The sequence below is a fragment of the Tiliqua scincoides genome, chromosome 6 (genome assembly GCF_035046505.1).
Source record: "Tiliqua scincoides isolate rTilSci1 chromosome 6, rTilSci1.hap2, whole genome shotgun sequence".
NCBI classification, from domain to species: Eukaryota; Metazoa; Chordata; class Lepidosauria; order Squamata; family Scincidae; genus Tiliqua; species Tiliqua scincoides.
Genome location: NC_089826.1, coordinates 85,492,668 through 85,510,473, shown reverse-complemented (window position 1 = coordinate 85,510,473; position 17,806 = coordinate 85,492,668). Strand labels below are relative to the sequence as shown.

The window sequence follows — 17,806 nt, the reverse complement described above, 5'->3', positions numbered from 1 at the left end:
ATTATTGGGACTGGTGAAGCAAAGGGGACTGGTTGTGGGAGTTAATCCGGTGCAACTGGGTGGAACCTGGAGACCCAGTACTAGGAGCCTGCTCCAAGGTTCAAGCCGAGTCCAAGGGGGCTCAGGCTGGAGCACGGTTCAGGGGAGGGTTCCCCAAATTTGGCCTGGCTACCAGGACTGGAAGCTCTACGGTTAAAGAGCAATTGGTAACCGGAATTGGAAAGACCTGTGGGGTGTCAGGTGGCTATAGGGGTTTATGGCCATTTGATGACCCTAAGGGCAATAAACAGATTACAAGGCCCATAAGGGAGGGCCGTCTTGATTGTCACAATTTCCAGTTTTGGGGGGGAATGATGTAGCTTCCTTCTCGCTAGGCTTTGAATGTGCTTGCCAGTGTTTTGCATATGCCATTCTGGCAGGGGTTAACCAATGTAGCACAGGTTCTTTTACAGGTCCCAGTCCCTTAGCGGTAGTGATGTGGACTCGATTGAAGGCTGGGTGGGAAACCCATGGAGGCTGCTCTAAGGTTTCTAAGGAAGAGCAATAAATCTGTAGGACAAATAATGATTTGTCCAGATGTTTGGGTGGCTCCATATAGCACTGTACAAGGAAGTAGGACTATTAGCTGAAATTCACATGACGGACTAACACCCCAAAAACTGGATTTAAAGACAATCAGATGCCTGATGGTACGAAGCACCTACCTCTTCAAAGTTGTCAATCATAAAAAATATGTTTGGATAGCTGATTTTCGATTCCTCCCCTTTGCTGTCCATGGGATGTTTACTTGGGGATGCAAAGACTTGCTAGAAGAAAACATTTGAGATGGGTTATGTAGCATGCTGCAGATAGCTACGTATACTAGCAGGGAAACAAGAAACAGACAGAAAAGTGTATGGTAAAGACATGAGCCAACTGGCTTAAGTGTTCTAGGCAGCAATCCTATGCACATTTACTTGGAAGTGTGAGACTCCTTGGGAGTGTGAGGCCGTCTGCCTGCCTGTTTGACCCTTGCCCAGCTTGGCTGATTAGAGCTGCCCGGGGGGGGGACTGGCTGAGTGGACGGGGAGGGTAGTCAATTCTTCCTTGGTGAAGGGGACGTTGCCGCTCGCCTTGAAGCGGGTGGTGGTTCGCCCCCTCCTGAAAAAGCCCTCCCTGGATTCCACTGTGTTGAATAACTACCGGCCAGTCTCCAACATCCCGTTTCTGGGCAAGGTAATTGAGCGGTTGGTGGCGACCCAACTCCAGAGGGTCTTGGATGAAGCGGATTATCTGGATCCTTTTCAATCTGGTTTCAGGCCGTGCTTCGGGACGGAAACTGCCTTGGTCGCCTTGGTGGATGACCTACGCCGGGGACTGGACAGGGGGAGTGCGTCCCTGTTGGTCCTGCTGGACCTCTTGGCGGCTTTCGATACCATCAACCATGGTATCCTTCTGGGCCGACTGGCCGAGTTGGAAGTTGGAGGCACTGTTTTGCGGTGGTTCCGCTCCTACTTGGAGGGTCGGTCCCAGATGGTGGTGCTGGGGGATGCCTGTTCGACACCCTGGCCTTTGAGGTGCGGGGTGCTGCAGGGTTCAGTTCTGTCCCCCATGCTATTTAATATCTATATGAAACCGCTGGGAGAGGTCATCCGGGGGTTTGGAGTGGGGTGCCATCAATATGCTGATGACACCAGCTCTATCTCTCCTTTCCTCCAGACTCCAGGATGGCGGTTGAGGGCCTGGAGTGCTGTCTGGAAGCAGTGAGGATCTGGATGGGGGCTAACAAGCTGAAATTAAATCCGGATAAGACAGAGGCTCTCCTGATTGGGAAATCCTCGATGCAGGTGCTGGATTATCAGCTTGCTCTGAATGGAGTTGCACTCCCTCTGAAGGAGCAGATTTGCAGCTTGGGGGTCCTCCTGGACTCGCAGCTGCTCCTGGATTCCCAGGTGGCGGCTGTGGCTAGGGGGGCCTTCGCTCAGCTTCGGCTGGTGCGCCAGCTGCAGCCGTACTTGGATCGTGCAGACCTGGCCACGGTGATCCATGCCACGGTGACATCGAGGTTAGATTATTGTAATGCGCTCTATGTGGGGCTGCCCCTGAAGACGGTTCGGAATTGCAATTAGTCCAGAATGCGACAGCCCGTGTGGTCACTGGAGCTAGGCGGTTTGACTCTGTCAGTCCGCTTCTCCAGCAGCTGCATTGGCTGCCCATTCGTTTCTGGGCCCAATTCAAGGTGCTGGTTTTGACCTTTAAAGCCCTATATTGCTCTGGGCCAGGATATCTTAGAGACCGCCTACTCCCGTACAATCCGGCTCGCCCTCTCAGGTCATCAGAGAAGGCCTTTTTATAAGTGCCGCCACCCAAGGACCAACATTATGAAACTCCCTTCCCCTTGACTTGAGAATGGCTCCCTCTCTTGAGAGTTTCCGGCAAGGCCTGAAGACACTGCTGTTTACACAAGCCTTCTGACTTTTTTTGGCCTTCTTAACATTTTTTACAAATTTTGTAGTTTTTACAGGCCTGATTCCTCTGTGACTTGCTTTCTTGTGCTCTTTTTATTCTGTCTTTTAATCTGACTACTGTTTTTATGGTCTCTGGTAATGTGTTTTTAATGTTTTTATCTGCTATTTGTCCTAATTTATGTTTTTTAATTTGTTTTTTACATGTTGTTAGCCGCCCTGGGTCCCTTTAGGGAGAAGGGCGGGATATAAATAAAGTTTATTATTAAAGTTTATTATTAGTAAGCCCCACTGAACCCAGTGGGGCTTACTTCCAAGAAAACATACATAGGATTGTGCTGCACAATAAGATGGAATGAAACCACAAAGAAGATCAGATTATTTGACTGGAGCATCTCTGTTCCAGTACCTGTAAGGTTATGGGGGGAGGGAGAAGGAGGGGAAGGGGCAAAGGGGAGAGGAGGAGCTCCATGGCACATGCGGCTGCTCACCTGGGACTTCTTTTTGTGAATGTGGATATCCCCTCCATCAGAACGAGTACACACAGCACACGTCACTATATAATCCAGCTGAAACAAAACCAGATGTTGAAAAAGAAACTTTAATGGAAATGCAAAGCAAAATTACATAGACTGACATGGTTTTTCGTTAAATTTCTCTCTCCAAAGAGGAAGTAATGTGATCCAGTTTGCTTCAGAACCAAATATTGTGTGCAGTGAAGGAGGGCACATGGGGGCAGTGGCATCGCGGGGGAGGTGCGGGTGGTCTGGGCCACACCGGGGGACGTGCACGGGGTGTGTGTGTGTGTGATGCGCTCAAATCACAGTGGTTAGGAGTAATACTGTCATGTCATATACCGTTGGATGTGGAATTTCCAGCTGAAAGCAATGCAAAAAAACCAGAGTGAAATGTCTCCTTTCTATCAAAAGTTAAGGCCAAAAACCAGAGAACAAAAATGCATGAAGCCCTATGGAAAGTGAAACTGAGCCGTATTGCACGTTTGCTTGCGAGTAGGCGAACTTGCCTTAGTCCGTCGGAAAGGGCAGGCTGAGAGGAATCCAATGACACCAGAATAGTCCTGATCCAAAGAATGCAGCACCCAAAAACACCTGAAAAGGAAGTCCCTCCCTCCAAGTATTGAGCCCTATGGAAAGCGAAACTAAGCCTCAGTTTACTCACGAGTAAGCAAACGTGCCTTGGCTGGTGGCCAGGTTAGGCAAAGGGGAATATGAAGCCACCAGAATGGTCCTGATCTGATGGAACTGGAGCTCAACAAATAAGCAGAAGGCAGCCCCCCCCCCCCCACTAAAAAGGATCAAAACAGAGGCTTCAGCTGATAAGGTTTTTTGAGACTTGCAAAGCCAGGTGGATCCTGACAGTGATCTGGTTTAAACAGAAGTTCTTAAATTGAACCGGGCACTGGGTAGGGCTGAAAACCTTACTGATCTTGGAGGGGGGTTTTATTGCAGGCAGGCTACAGAAGAAGTTCACTTGGTGGAACAGGGCTGGCTTCTGCTTATTTAATTATTTGTTTTATTTTAATTATTTATACTTATTTATTTTAATTTGCCTAATGTCACTTCCACTTCTGGTGGGACTTGGACAGATTGTCATTCTAAAAAGTGGGTCTCGGTGCTAAAAGTTTGAGAACTGCTGCAATAAGGTTTTAGTAAGTTGACACCCTAGGGGTGTGTGACATCACTAGTGACCAAAATCACTAAAATCAGAGTTTGGAGGAATAATACCGGCATGTTATATATCAATCAATGCGTAATTTCATGCAGAATGTGTTCTATCTTTGTTCTATCAAAAGGTACAGCCCTAAACCAGTGGGGGCGGAGTGATAGTACATCACCAAGCCCACCACCTGGGGTGTTGCCCCACCCACTGCATGGGAGAAAGGGAATGTCCAAGAGAAAGGGAATGCAGTCCAGTTCCTGCACCCCTACAAAGGAATAAAAACCCTACCCTCTTGCTAGTGCACAGCCATGACACATCAGTGACAAAGTAGACAGCAACCCAATCTGTGCATGCACTTAAAAAGCCCAGATGTGCTGAAATGATAGAGCCAAGCAACTGGAAGGGTGAAGGTCACACCTGGGGCATTCCGGTCCTACCCCTTTATCTAGCCCAATGGGCTTGGCTGTCCATCAGTAGGCACATGCCAGCTGCAGCAGGAAAGTCAGACACCCCCATGAAGCAGTGAAAAAGAGTAGTTTAGAATACTTGGGGTGTATGGAAAGAAAGAAAAACAAGCTAAATAGCGGCAGAAAGTCTCTGGCTGGAGACGCCCCACAACATAGGAAGCTCAGAAGAGGCGGAAACTCCAGGAGAAAACACACACACACACACACACACACACACACACACACACACACACGGGAAAAGGGCACAGAATTTGAAATGCATCTCTCACCATCACTGCATGCACAAAAGCAAATCAAGTCAAGTGACAAACCTAGGATACCAGGATGTGAAATACTGATACAAGCAAGCCGTGCCCTAGCAAGGGCAGAAGATAGTAAAGGGTTGGGTCACCTTCTGCAGGATGAGGTTCAGGTAGACACTCTCTTCCCAGTCAATATCTGGGTCTCCCAAGCCAGGCAGTTTCTTAGAATCCCTGCGGTAAACCTCAACTTCAACCTGCTGAGAGAACATCCAAGGAGTCTATGTAAATCATGCATAGTGGTGGGATATTTGTTGCTCGAGAGCCACAGAATTGACATTAATCTGAGGCTGCAATCCTATGCACTCCTCAGAAGTAAATATCTTTATGTTCAATGGGCTTACTCCCAAGAAAAAGTGTATAGGATGCAGCTTAAAAAAATTTATATTCCACACCTCCTTTTAATAGCTAAGATACCCAAGGCAATGAATTTTACCAAGATACAAGTAGCAGAAATAGGTAACAGTTTGAAATTCAGATTGCATGATCTTGGAATTTTCAGACCCCCCCCCCCCCCGCAAAAAAAAAACAAGCAAGCAATTGGGTAGTGTCTAACAATACAAACTTTGCCAATATTTGCTCACTCCCTACAGCCACCTAACCCTCTTAAACGTTCTCTTTGCTTATCCCTGTTGCAGTTGGATGGGCTCCCTCTCACACAACACCAGAATCAGGGGACATCCACTAAAATTGATTGTCAGGAGAGTTAGAACAGACAAAAAACTGTTTCTTTACCCAGTGTGTAATTAAGTCTGTGGAACTCAATGCCACAGGATGTGATAACGGCATCTGGCAGAGTTCCCTTTCAAAGGGGACTGGATAGATTTCTGGAAGAGGAGTCCATACAGGTTACAAACTATGATGAACACATGCAACCTCCTGGGTTTAGAAGTAAGCTATCTGAGAAGGCTAAGTGCAAGAGAGTGGTAAAAGGATGCAGCTCTTGCTTTCTTCTGTGCTCCCTGAGGCATCTGGTGGGACAATGAGGTACAGAAAACTGGACTAGATGGAGCTTTGGCTTGATTCTTTAGAGCTCAACTTGATGTTTTTCTTCCCTTTCCCCAATGCTCAGGTGTTTTAAAGTGTATAGCATTAATTTCCCCTTTTTCTTCTCTCCTCTTTCCACTCCTTCAGGAAGAAAAAGAGAAAGCAAGGGGGCTCATTGGAACTGTAGTCCTTGCCAAGGGTACTGCAATGGCAGTTGTCGTCTCAAAGGCTGCAAGTTCCATGCTGACTTCCTTTCTGTCTGGTCAGTGCAAGGAGACCACTTGTCCATAGAATCGTAGAGTTGGAAGGAACCTACAAGGTAGAGTTCAACCCCTGCCACTGCAGGCTGTCCACAAACTTAGCATGTTACATGAAAATCCCCTTTTGCCTTTTAGTTGTGATTTTCTCTCTATATCTGGTTATGTTACTATGGACTAAAATATCATGCAGGCTAAACTTCTCACACAGGCCACATTTCCAAAACTCTGGTCAAGTCACAAGCTCATGGTTACACAACCACCACCTCCCTATGGTCACACATTATGGGAGGAAGTCTGGCATCTTAAATCACTGTTTAAGTGTCTCCTACATTACTGTATTCATTGTATTGTTTTAACCCAATCACTGTTTAAGAACTGTGTGCAGAAGTGTCTCCTAACCCAATCACTGTTTAAGTACTGTATGCAAACTTGAACTGCCTTCTTGGGTTGCTGATTCATTGTATTGTTTAAGCTCCCCCATCTAGGAAGCCAGCCATAGACCCCATTGAATGTTGCCGATAACTGACATCCTGATCCTTTCAATGTTTTATATACTACAAGCACCCTGCTGTGTGGTAGTAATCCAGCTCAGCACTCTCTCCAAACCCCTTTTAAGTGAGGGCTTCCTCTCACATGCTCTCTCTCTCTCTCCAAGGACCAACACATCTGTGTTGTGTCAGAGGGTCCTCTTCACAGGACTCTTCCCCCCCCCAATCCAAATGCTCTACAGGACAGGTAACTATCTTGCGCCTGGAACTCTTTCCCTTTCCCCCCCCTTTTTTTCTCCCCCTTCTCTCCCCATCTTTAGTTAGCAGCTGGAGATGGCAGATCAGGGACCCCTAAAATCCTTCTCTACAACCCTTCCTTTTTCTAATTTCCTCGGATGCACCAAATACTCTTCACACGCAACCACCATGAGAGCTAGGTACATTGGATTCAAGTACTAGGACCAAGAAACATACACTTAACATTTATCCTTGTGTATTATGTTTACCTTTGTGCTTTTGTAATAAAACTATAAACTTTTATTAAAAGTTATCTTTCTCTCAGTCTCCTCTTTAAGCAAAAGGGAATTTCTCCGCATTACGCCGTCTTGTTATCCAGCCTACAATCCTAGGGTTCCAATAAGGGCAGTGTAATAATTCCCCTAAACAAAACAGCCCTTTTGGTAACAAGCATGCCTGGTTGATCACTATCCAGCCTCTATTTAAAGACCTCCAACAAGGAGAGAAGGGTACATGTCCAAAGGCCTCCTCCCCTACTTTTTCCCCCCTACATGTTCTGCCAAGAGTGGCAGAAAGTTTTACCAGGAGAAATTTTACCCAAATGTGCCAGGAAATATATATTGATTGTATCTCAACCAAATAAACATAAGACATTTCTCACACTTCTTAGGGCAGAACTTCCACATCCATTGAGACTTGCAGAGAGCCATAATCTCAAACAACCTCTCACTTTAAAACAGAATCCTGTAGCATAAGTGTTCATGGAAAACAGTCCACTTCATCAGATGCTTGCAGAGAAATCCTCAACAGAAAGGCATTATATATGTATACACCAGTGGAGATTCCTCGATAGGGCAGGAGGTCTGGTCTAGAGGGTAGAGCCTCCATTTGCCTGAAGATAACATCCACAAGGTCGCCAGTTCGAGGCCACCGGCACCGTGCGACCTTGAAGCAGCTGAAAAGCTGAGCCGAGTTATTCCATCTGAACCAGAATGGAACCAGACTGCTGGCGCATAACATTAAAAAGGTGGCAGAGCAGCTTTTAAACTGATCCCTGGGGGAAGGCCGACAGGAGCCGAGGGGCATCCGGTTCGGGACTCCTCATCCCTATGGGATGAGGATGGGGAGGTTAGAGAACAACAAGACAAAGGCAGGGTAGGAGAAGAAATTGGGAAAGTTAGGGAGATGGGATGTGATAGACGGTTTGGCACAATGAGAGGATGCGGGGACAAAGGAGCGAATAAGCAGCCCATCCTGGGGCATTCCGTGTATAAATGCTTTTATGTGAATGCCCGAAGTCTACGAGCAAAGGTGGGAGAACTGGAATGTCTGGTGACAAGGGAAAATATTGACATAGTGGGCATAACAGAAACCTGGTGGAATGCGGAGAATCAGTGGGATACCGCAATCCCGGGCTATAAACTCTACAGACGCGTGTGGCCTCTGGGACACCAAGTGCCTCTGGGAACTAAGTGCCAGGTAAGGCACAAGAGTTTAGCATCTGGGCGAGGAGAAGGCAAGGAGACCGCTGAGTTTTGGAGAAGGAGAGGAGGAGGAGCAGGAGGAGGAGGTAAGTGTACTCATTCTAACGCTTTGTCTTTCTAACTCCCTGTCTTCTAACCTTAACCTTACCTTTAAAGCAACCTTAACTCAAAATTGAAAGTTAGCACCTAAGGGAGGTACATAGGGCTACTCTGAGCAGGAGCAGAGTCCTACTCGTGAGTAAGAGCAGAGTCCTACTCGTGAGTAAGTGCTCAAGGGTCAGGCATTTAAATCAAAATTGAAAGTTAGCGGCACCTAAGGTAGCACTTAATCGAAGAAAGGGAGGAGGATAAAGTGAAAAGCAGGTTTTCTACTTGCTTAAATTAAACCTATACTTAACCCAGGTTAAACCTAATCTAAGTTAGAACATAACCTAAACAGGTCAGTAAATTGGGACACAGGATCTAGAGAGCAATAAAGAATTAAACAAACCCAAATAAAAACTAGCTTGAGGTTACAAAAACAGTCCAGCCTAAGAGAGCAGAACTAGGAGGGAAAGGACCTAGGAAGGGCCAATTCCCAACCCATTAAGAGCCCCAAGCAGTCCATTCAGGAGCCTGCAGAGTAGGTCACGCCCATCAGCAGCCATTTGCCTTCCTGAGCTTTTGTAAACTCACCTGGGAAGGCCAGCCCCCTTTCAATCAGCAAGGAAGGAGGGGGGAGGAGCCAGCCAGGAGTATAAAGCTAGGCGGGCCATCGCGTGAGGCTCTCTGCAGACGCGTGTGGCCTCTGGGACACCAAGTGCCTCTGGGAACTAAGTGCCAGGTAAGGCACAAGAGTTTAGCATCTGGGCGAGTTCAGCAGCAGGGCGAGGAGGCCAGGGCCCCATACACTGCCCTTCCTCTTCCCTTGAGAAGAGGGCTGCTATCCAGTGTACGGTTTTTAAAAGGACCCCTAAATAAAACAACAACAACAACAACAAAAAAGCTATGCAGTCAGACAGCCAGCAGCAGAGTGGGGGCTATCCAGTGTTCTGCATTGAGTGCCACATGTATGATTATATGCCTCTGGGGTATAAGTCATGGGTGTGTCCTCGGTGCAAGGAGCTCCAGGCTCTCAGGGAACGCGTCCGCTCCCTTGAAGCCTTGGTGGCCGACCTGGAGAAGCGCAGGCAGCCAGAGGAGGACCGTGGGGAGACTTCTGGGGACGATCAGGCTTCGTCCCAACCTCAGGCGTGCAGCTCCTCGGCTGCCCGGGTGGGAAGTCTCGGGACTGGAGGACGTCATCCTGGAGAGGAGGGAAACAGTCCCCTAGGGGGGATCCCTTCTCCAGGGGATGGGCCCGTATCCGAGCGCACTCGGGATACTCCTCGGCGGGAGGGGGGTCGGGGGCTTCTTGTAGTGGGGGATTCGATTATTAGAAACATAGAGAGGGGGGTTTGCGACGGATGTGAGGACCGCATGGTGACTTGCCTGCCTGGTGCGAAGGTTGCGGACATCACTTCTCGTCTAGACAGGCTAGTAGACAGTGCTGGGGGAGAGGTAGCGGCTGTGGTGCATGTCGGCACCAACAATGTGGGCAAGTGTAGCTGGGAGGTCCTGGAGGCCAAATTTAGGCTTTTAGGCAGGAAGCTGAAAGCCAGGACCTCAAAGGTAGCGTTCTCTGAAGTGCTACCTGTTCCACGCGCAGGGCCAGCTAGGCAGGCGGAGATCAGGGGTCTCAATGCGTGGATGAGACGGTGGTGTAGGGAGGAGGGGTTTAGATTCGTTAGGCACTGGGGAACGTTTTGGGACAAGCGGGCCCTGTACAAGAGGGACGGGCTCCATTTGAACCAGAATGGAACCAGACTGCTGGCGCATAACATTAAAAAGGTGGCAGAGCAGCTTTTAAACTGATCCCTGGGGGAAGGCCGACAGGAGCCGAGGGGCATCCGGTTCGGGACTCCTCATCCCTATGGGATGAGGATGGGGAGGTTAGAGAACAACAAGACAAAGGCAGGGTAGGAGAAGAAATTGGGAAAGGTAGGGAGATGGGATGTGATAGACAGTTTGGCACAGTGAGAGGATGCGGGGACAAAGGAGCGAATAAGCAGCCCATCCTGGGGCATTCCGTGTATAAATGCTTTTATGCGAATGCCCGAAGTCTACGAGCAAAGGTGGGAGAACTGGAATGTCTGGTGACAAGGGAAAATATTGACATAGTGGGCATAACGGAAACCTGGTGGAATGCGGAGAATCAGTGGGATACCGCAATCCCGGGCTATAAACTCTACAGGAGGGACAGGCAGGGGCGTGTTGGAGGTGGGGTGGCCCTTTATGTTAAGGAAGGGATAGAATCCAGCAAAGTAGAGATTGAAGGTGGGTCCGACTCCACCGTAGAATCTCTGTGGGTTAAATTACCAGGCTTGAGCAGCGATGTAATACTGGGGGCGTGCTATCGTCCTCCAGACCAGAAATCTGATGGGGACCTTGAAATGAGGAAACAGATCAGGGAGGTGACAAGGAAGGACAGGGTTGTAATCATGGGGGACTTCAATTATCCTCATATTGACTGGGTCAATTTGTGTTCTGGTCACGATAAGGAAACCGGATTTCTTGACGTGCTAAATGACTGTGGCTTAGATCAGCTAGTCACGGAGCCCACCAGAGGACAGGTGACTCTGGATTTAATTTTGTGCGGTACGCAGGACCTGGTTAGAGATGTAAACGTTACTGAGCCATTGGGGAACAGTGATCATGCTGCGATCCGTTTTGACGTGCACGTTGGGGGAAGAATACCAGGCAAATCTCTAACAAAAACCCTTGACTTCCGACGGGCGGACTTCCCTCAAATGAGGAGGCTGGTTAGAAGGAGGTTGAAAGGGAGGGTAAAAAGAGTCCAGTCTCTCCAGAATGCATGGAGGCTGCTTAAAACAACAGTAATAGAGGCCCAGCAGAGGTGTATACCGCAAAGAAAGAAGGGTTCCACTAAATCCAGGAGAGTGCCCGCATGGCTAACCAGCCAAGTTAGAGAGGCTGTGAAGGGCAAGGAAGCTTCCTTCCGTATATGGAAGTCTTGCCCTAATGAAGAGAATAAAAAGGAACATAAACTGTGGCAAAAGAAATGTAAGAAGGTGATAGGGGAGGCCAAGCGAGACTATGAGGAACGCATGGCCAGCAACATTAAGGGGAATAATAAAAGCTTCTTCAAATATGTTAGAAGCAGGAAACCCGCCAGAGAAGCGGTTGGCCCTCTGGATGGTGAGGGAGGGAAAGGGGAGATAAAAGGAGACTTAGAGATGGCAGAGAAATTAAATGAGTTATTTGCATCTGTCTTCACGGCAGAAGACCTCGGGCAGATACCGCTGCCCGAACGGCCCCTCCTGACCGAGGAGTTAAGTCAGATAGAGGTTAAAAGAGAAGATGTTTCAGACCTCATTGATAAATTAAAGATCAATAAGTCACCGGGCCCTGATGGCATACACCCAAGGGTTATTAAGGAATTGAAGAATGAAGTTGCAGATCTCTTGACTAAGGTATGCAACTTGTCCCTCAAAACGGCCACGGTGCCAGAAGATTGGAGGATAGCAAATGTCACGCCTATTTTTAAAAAGGGAAAGAGGGGGGACCCGGGAAACTATAGGCCGGTCAGCCTAACATCCATACCGGGTAAGATGGTGGAATGCCTCATCAAAGATAGGATCTCAAAACACATAGACAAACAGGCCTTGCTGAGGGAGAGTCAGCATGGCTTCTGTAAGGGTAAGTCTTGCCTCACAAACCTTATAGAATTCTTTGAAAAGGTCAACAGGCACGTGGATGCGGGAGAACCCGTGGACATTATATATCTGGACTTTCAGAAGGCGTTTGACACGGTCCCTCACCAAAGGCTGCTGAAAAAACTCCACAGTCAGGGAATTAGAGGACAGGTCCTCTCGTGGATTGAGAACTGGTTGGAGGCCAGGAAGCAGAGAGTGGGTGTCAGTGGGCAATTTTCACAATGGAGAGAGGTGAAAAGCGGTGTGCCCCAAGGATCTGTCCTGGGACCGGTGCTTTTCAACCTCTTCATAAATGACCTGGAGACAGGGTTGAGCAGTGAAGTGGCTAAGTTTGCAGACGACACCAAACTTTTCCGAGTGGTAAAGACCAGAAGTGATTGTGAGGAGCTCCAGAAGGATCTCTCCAGACTGGCAGAATGGGCAGCAAAATGGCAGATGCGCTTCAATGTCAGTAAGTGTAAAGTCATGCACATTGGGGCAAAAAATCAAAACTTTAGATATAGGCTGATGGGTTCTGAGCTGTCTGTGACAGATCAGGAGAGAGATCTTGGGGTGGTGGTGGACAGGTCGATGAAAGTGTCGACCCAATGTGCGGTGGCAGTGAAGAAGGCCAATTCTATGCTTGGGATCATTAGGAAGGGTATTGAGAACAAAACGGTTAGTATTATAATGCCGTTGTACAAATCGATGGTAAGGCCACACCTGGAGTATTGTGTCCAGTTCTGGTCGCCGCATCTCAAAAAAGACATAGTGGAAATGGAAAAGGTGCAAAAGAGAGCGACTAAGATGATTACGGGGCTGGGGCACCTTCCTTATGAGGAAAGGCTACGGCGTTTGGGCCTCTTCAGCCTAGAAAAGAGACGCCTGAGGGGGGACATGATTGAGACATACAAAATTATGCAGGGGATGGACAGAGTGGATAGGGAGATGCTCTTTACACTCTCACATAATACCAGAACCAGGGGACATCCACTAAAATTGAGTGTTGGGCGGGTTAGGACAGACAAGAGAAAATATTTCTTTACTCAGCGCGTGGTCGGTCTGTGGAACTCCTTGCCACAGGATGTGGTGCTGGCGTCTAGCCTAGACGCCTTTAAAAGGGGATTGGACGAGTTTCTGGAGGAAAAATCCATTATGGGGTACAAGCCATGATGTGTATGCGCAACCTCCTGATTTTAGGAATGGGTTAAGTCAGAATGCCAGATGTAGGGGAGAGCACCAGGATGAGGTCTCTTGTTATCTGGTGTGCTCCCTGGGGCATTTGGTGGGCCGCTGTGAGATACAGGAAGCTGGACTAGATGGGCCTATGGCCTGATCCAGTGGGGCTGTTCTTATGTTCTTATGTTCTTATCTGCTCTGAGCATGGGAGGATGGAGGCCAGAATGTGAAACCAGATCAGAAGGAAACATCTGAATGTTGTGGTTCTTGAAAGATAGAACCTTCTTTCAATTGTAAAAATCCCTACAGGGATTTAAATAGCCTGCCTATGTAAACCGCCTTGAATAAAGTCTTGAATAAACACCAAGAAAGGCAGTATATAAATACCTGTATTATTTTTATTATTATTATTATTATTATTATTATAGGGGCAAATGGGGCTTGGCCCCTCCAAAAGAAAAGGAAAAAACATTTTAAAAAGATTTACAGCCCAATCCTAGGCATGTCTACTCAGAAGTAAGTCCCATTAGAGTCAACAGGGCTTAGTTCCAGGAAAGTGTGGATATGATTGGGCTGTTAATTGCATTAAACTGATTAATTAGAGGTCCTTGACTAATGAATCCTGGTTTTCTTCTGGTCGTCCAGCCCCAATGCATCTCTTTCACGTCCGAGTCTCTAGTCTCAAGCTGGCTTTTCATTCAGGCCTCTCTGAAGCTGTCATGCTGTCACTGCCCAGAATGGCTCCAACAGCAAGTAGGAGGGGTTGCTTACAAGGCACACTGAGGTACCTGCAATACTTACTGCACCGCCCCCCTCGTAGCTTAGCAACTGACAAGAGGGAGGAGCCTGCAGGTTAGAGACGCTTATGACAAGACTACAACAATGCTACTTAAAGGGTCCACTATCATGAACCAGTAATTTTTTTCTCTGATATGCCACAGATCAGCACTATATATAGCCCTGGTTCGTGGCATATAGACTTACCTGTTCTCTCCTGCTTCCAGCTTTTCAGAGCCTCTTGTGAGATTAGGCATGTATCCAAGTGACGCGGCAAGCCTTGGGAGACTCTGAGAAGCTGGAAAGAGGAAGAACCAGGAGATATGCCATGGACCTGCTACCAATGGCTCACAGAAAGGCAACTGGCCTGAGGACCACACTCTGAAAAGCATTGCTTTGCTACTGTCTTCTCATTTTTCTCAATATACATTTTTTGCATTAACTCGGAGAAAGCAAAGCTGGCCTAGGATGCAATATACTATGATCACACTCACCTTCTTGCCATCTGCATTATCACCAACATAGGACAGTTTTCGGCGAACATAAAAGAGCATGTCATCCTGTCGGGGGGCCCATTTCTCCATAAAATAAGTGGAAAACATCCATGTCCAGAACACAATGCGGTCATCTTTGAAACATCCTAAAAGGAAGCAAAAGTGAATGTTAAGAACTGCTGGAGCCACATTAATTTTGCTTTCTGAAAAATTCCAATGCAGCAAGTTAGCGGTGCATACCAATTTATTTGCATTTATTTCTAAATCAGTGATGGCTCATCTCACACTTTATGTGGCAGACAACACCAGCACAACAGTCTGTAGTCAATTATAGCACTAAGAGAAGTCATTTGGAGAAGTAGGTAACACAGCTCTAAACATTCCAGGCAAGGAGAACCACAATTTAGCCCAACTCTAGCACTATTCAGTCATCCAAGAACTGTGGATGCAGGACTAAAAGCACCCAAAGCTGTGTGCCTCAAAGTTCCTCCCTGTGACGGAAGGGGCCTCAGTTTTATATTCGGGGAGGCCTCCTCTGAGAACAGTGTTTGTCTGTTCAGACAAATGTTGTAAGCATGGTGAGAGGGTAAGGTGGGTGTTCGCATACATCAAGAGGGGGACAGGATGGGATTTTGAGGCTTGCAGCATGAACACTGTACCTGAATGAAGAGAGGGAAAAGTTGGGGTGGGGATGACATCTCTGCCCCCCTCCTGGCAACTCAGGAGCTTTGGCAAAATGAAAAAGAAATGCTTCTATTCTTGTCTCATTCAGTGTTTTTCAACCTTTATCCCCCAGTGTACCACTTCTAATTATCTTCACCACCACTGGAAGTAACTGGTGATGATGTCATTGCCAGTAACTTCTGGATTGGGAGGTCAGAAAGGGTGTTAAAACAATAGTAAGAGGCTCAAAGCAAGTGGGTGGGCTTTTTCAAGTGTATGAAAACCACATGTTGGAGCTCCTACCACTGTTTGCAGCAGTGGTAGCCCCCTGGGAGACACACATACCACTGCACAACATCTCAAGTACCACGGGTGATTTGAAAAACACTGGTCTAGTTCTTTCTGCTTATTCTAGCACAGGGGTCTCCAAAGTTTTCAGTACTAGGGCCACAACATATACTTTTCACATTTTCCCAATTTTCGCAGAAAACTGTTTTGCAGTTTCGCAGAAAAAAAAAATCAGTTTTATAAATGAACGAGTGAAATTTAAATGAATGAATAAGTTTTACCTGAATCTTTTTTAGAATCAGCATGATACAAGTCAGAACAAAAGAGAAATGTGGAAATTACAGCATCATGCTTAAACTGAGAAATGATAAGAACAGCCCCACTGGATCAGGCCAGAGGCCCGTCTAGTCCAGCTTCCTGTATCTCACAGCGGCCCACCAAATGCCCCAGGGAGCACACCAGATAACAAGAGACCTGCAAGGCTTCCTGGGAATTGTAGTTAAGAACATAAGAACAGCCCCACTGGATCAGGCCATAGGCCCGTCTAGTCCAGCTTCCTATATCTCACAGCGGCCCACCAGGGAGCACACCAGATAGCAAGAGACCTCATCCTGGTGCCCTCCCTTGCATCTGGCATTCTGACATAGCCCATTTCTAAAACCAGGAGGTTGCACATACACATCATGGCTTGTAACCCACAACGGATATAATGGGTAAAAATGTCAAATATTAGCAGAAGCTCGGAAAAAAACGTGCTGTAGGCCAGGTGAAATTTTGCAGTGGGCTGGATGTGGCCCTCAGGCTATAGTTTGGAGACCCCTGCCCTAGCTTACTGGAATTTTCAAAAAACATGCTGGAGCTAAAAATGGATGTTTGCATGGTTGGAAAACAGAAGGCAGAGGGGATTTAGGGAAGGGAAGTACCTTCCATACCCTCTCTTGATTTACTGATACATTGTTTCAGATGAGTACAGGGATGGCATTAGCTTATGGAAGTGGGGAGCTCAGACACAAGGGCTGTGGGTCTCCCTTCGTCTGTGCATGCATTTGTGCTCGCCCCAATCTCCCACCCAGAACCTGGGCAAGAGACAGAGGATAGATCTCTTGCAAGCTGGAGGCCCTGGAGGGCTTACCCGGACCTCCCAATTCCTTAAAAGGCATGAAAAATGTTGCTTCCGGTTTCACGGAGAAACCAGAAGGGACATTTTAGTTCTAGGACTCAGTCTGAGCCCAGCAGAAGCCACGGATGGATGTCCACGGACTCTGCTGGGCTTGGAGAACCCTCTGGAGGCAAGGGGAGTAGAGTTGTCCCCGACTCCAGAGAGTGACGGGACAGGCGGTCGCCCATATGTGCAGTTTCACATAACCGCAGGAGGTTCCAGAATTGAACCCCCACAGATACAGGGGCACATCTGCATCACTTTTACGACTAAAGTTGCAGCATTCAATACCTGATGGTCTGGAAAGCTCTGTTTAAAAAAGTTGGCCATAAGACTCATTACATTTGCTTTTTAGTTAACTTGCAGCGCCCAACAGTGATGCCAAGAATTCAAAATGCTCGTGGGCTTCTCTGAGTGGCTGTGAGAGTTCATAAGAACATAAGAACAGCCCCACTGGATCAGGCCATAGGCCCATCTAGTCCAGCTTCCTGTATCTCACAGCGGCCCACCAAATGCCCCAGGGAGCACACCAGATAACAAGAGACCTCATCCTGGTGCTCTCCCCTACATCTGGCATTCTGACTTAACCCATTCCTAAAATCAGGAGGTTGCGCATATACATCATGGCTTGTACCCCATAATGGATTTTTCCTCCAGAAACTCATCCAATCCCCTTTTAAAGGCGTCTAGGCTAGACACCAGCACCACATCCTGTGGCAAGGAGTTCCACAGACCGACCACGCGCTGAGTAAAGAAATATTTTCTTTTGTCTGTCCTAACTCTCCCAACACTCAATTTTAGTGGATGTCCCCTGGTTCTGGTATTATGTGAGAGTGTAAAGAGCATCTCCCTATCCACTCTGTCCATCCCCTGCATAATTTTGTATGTCTCAATCATGTCCCCCCTCAGGCGTCTCTTTTCTAGGCTGAAGAGGCCCAAACGCCGTAGCCTTTCCTCATAAGGAAGGTGCCCCAGCCCCGTAATCATCTTAGTCGCTCTCTTTTGCACCTTTTCCATTTCCTCTATGTCTTTTTTGAGATGCGGCGACCAGAACTGGACACAATACTCCAGGTGTGGCCTTACCATCGATTTGTACAACGGCATTATAATACTAACCGTTTTGTTCTCAATACCCTTCCTAATGATCCCAAGCATAGAATTGGCCT

The 17,806-nt window shown here is 47.6% G+C and overlaps 1 protein-coding gene across 3 annotated transcripts in view; it reads right to left on the bottom strand.

Annotated features, from left to right (window-relative positions):
• Nucleotides 1-17,806, bottom strand: part of KIAA0930 (KIAA0930 ortholog) — a 47,647-nt gene that overhangs the window by 11,745 nt on the left and 18,096 nt on the right. For 2 of the 3 annotated variants that reach the window (XM_066632497.1, XM_066632494.1), the window contains exons 2-5: nt 14,531-14,676; nt 4,983-5,090; nt 2,936-3,013; nt 705-806 (exon numbers count right to left, since the gene is read on the bottom strand). In XM_066632497.1, coding sequence (XP_066488594.1) covers nt 705-806; nt 2,936-3,013; nt 4,983-5,090; nt 14,531-14,638 — 396 coding nt within the window. In that variant the 5' untranslated portion in view covers nt 14,639-14,676. The remainder of the gene's footprint in view (nt 1-704; nt 807-2,935; nt 3,014-4,982; nt 5,091-14,530; nt 14,677-17,806) is intronic. The other variant, XM_066632495.1, reaches the window with a different exon arrangement.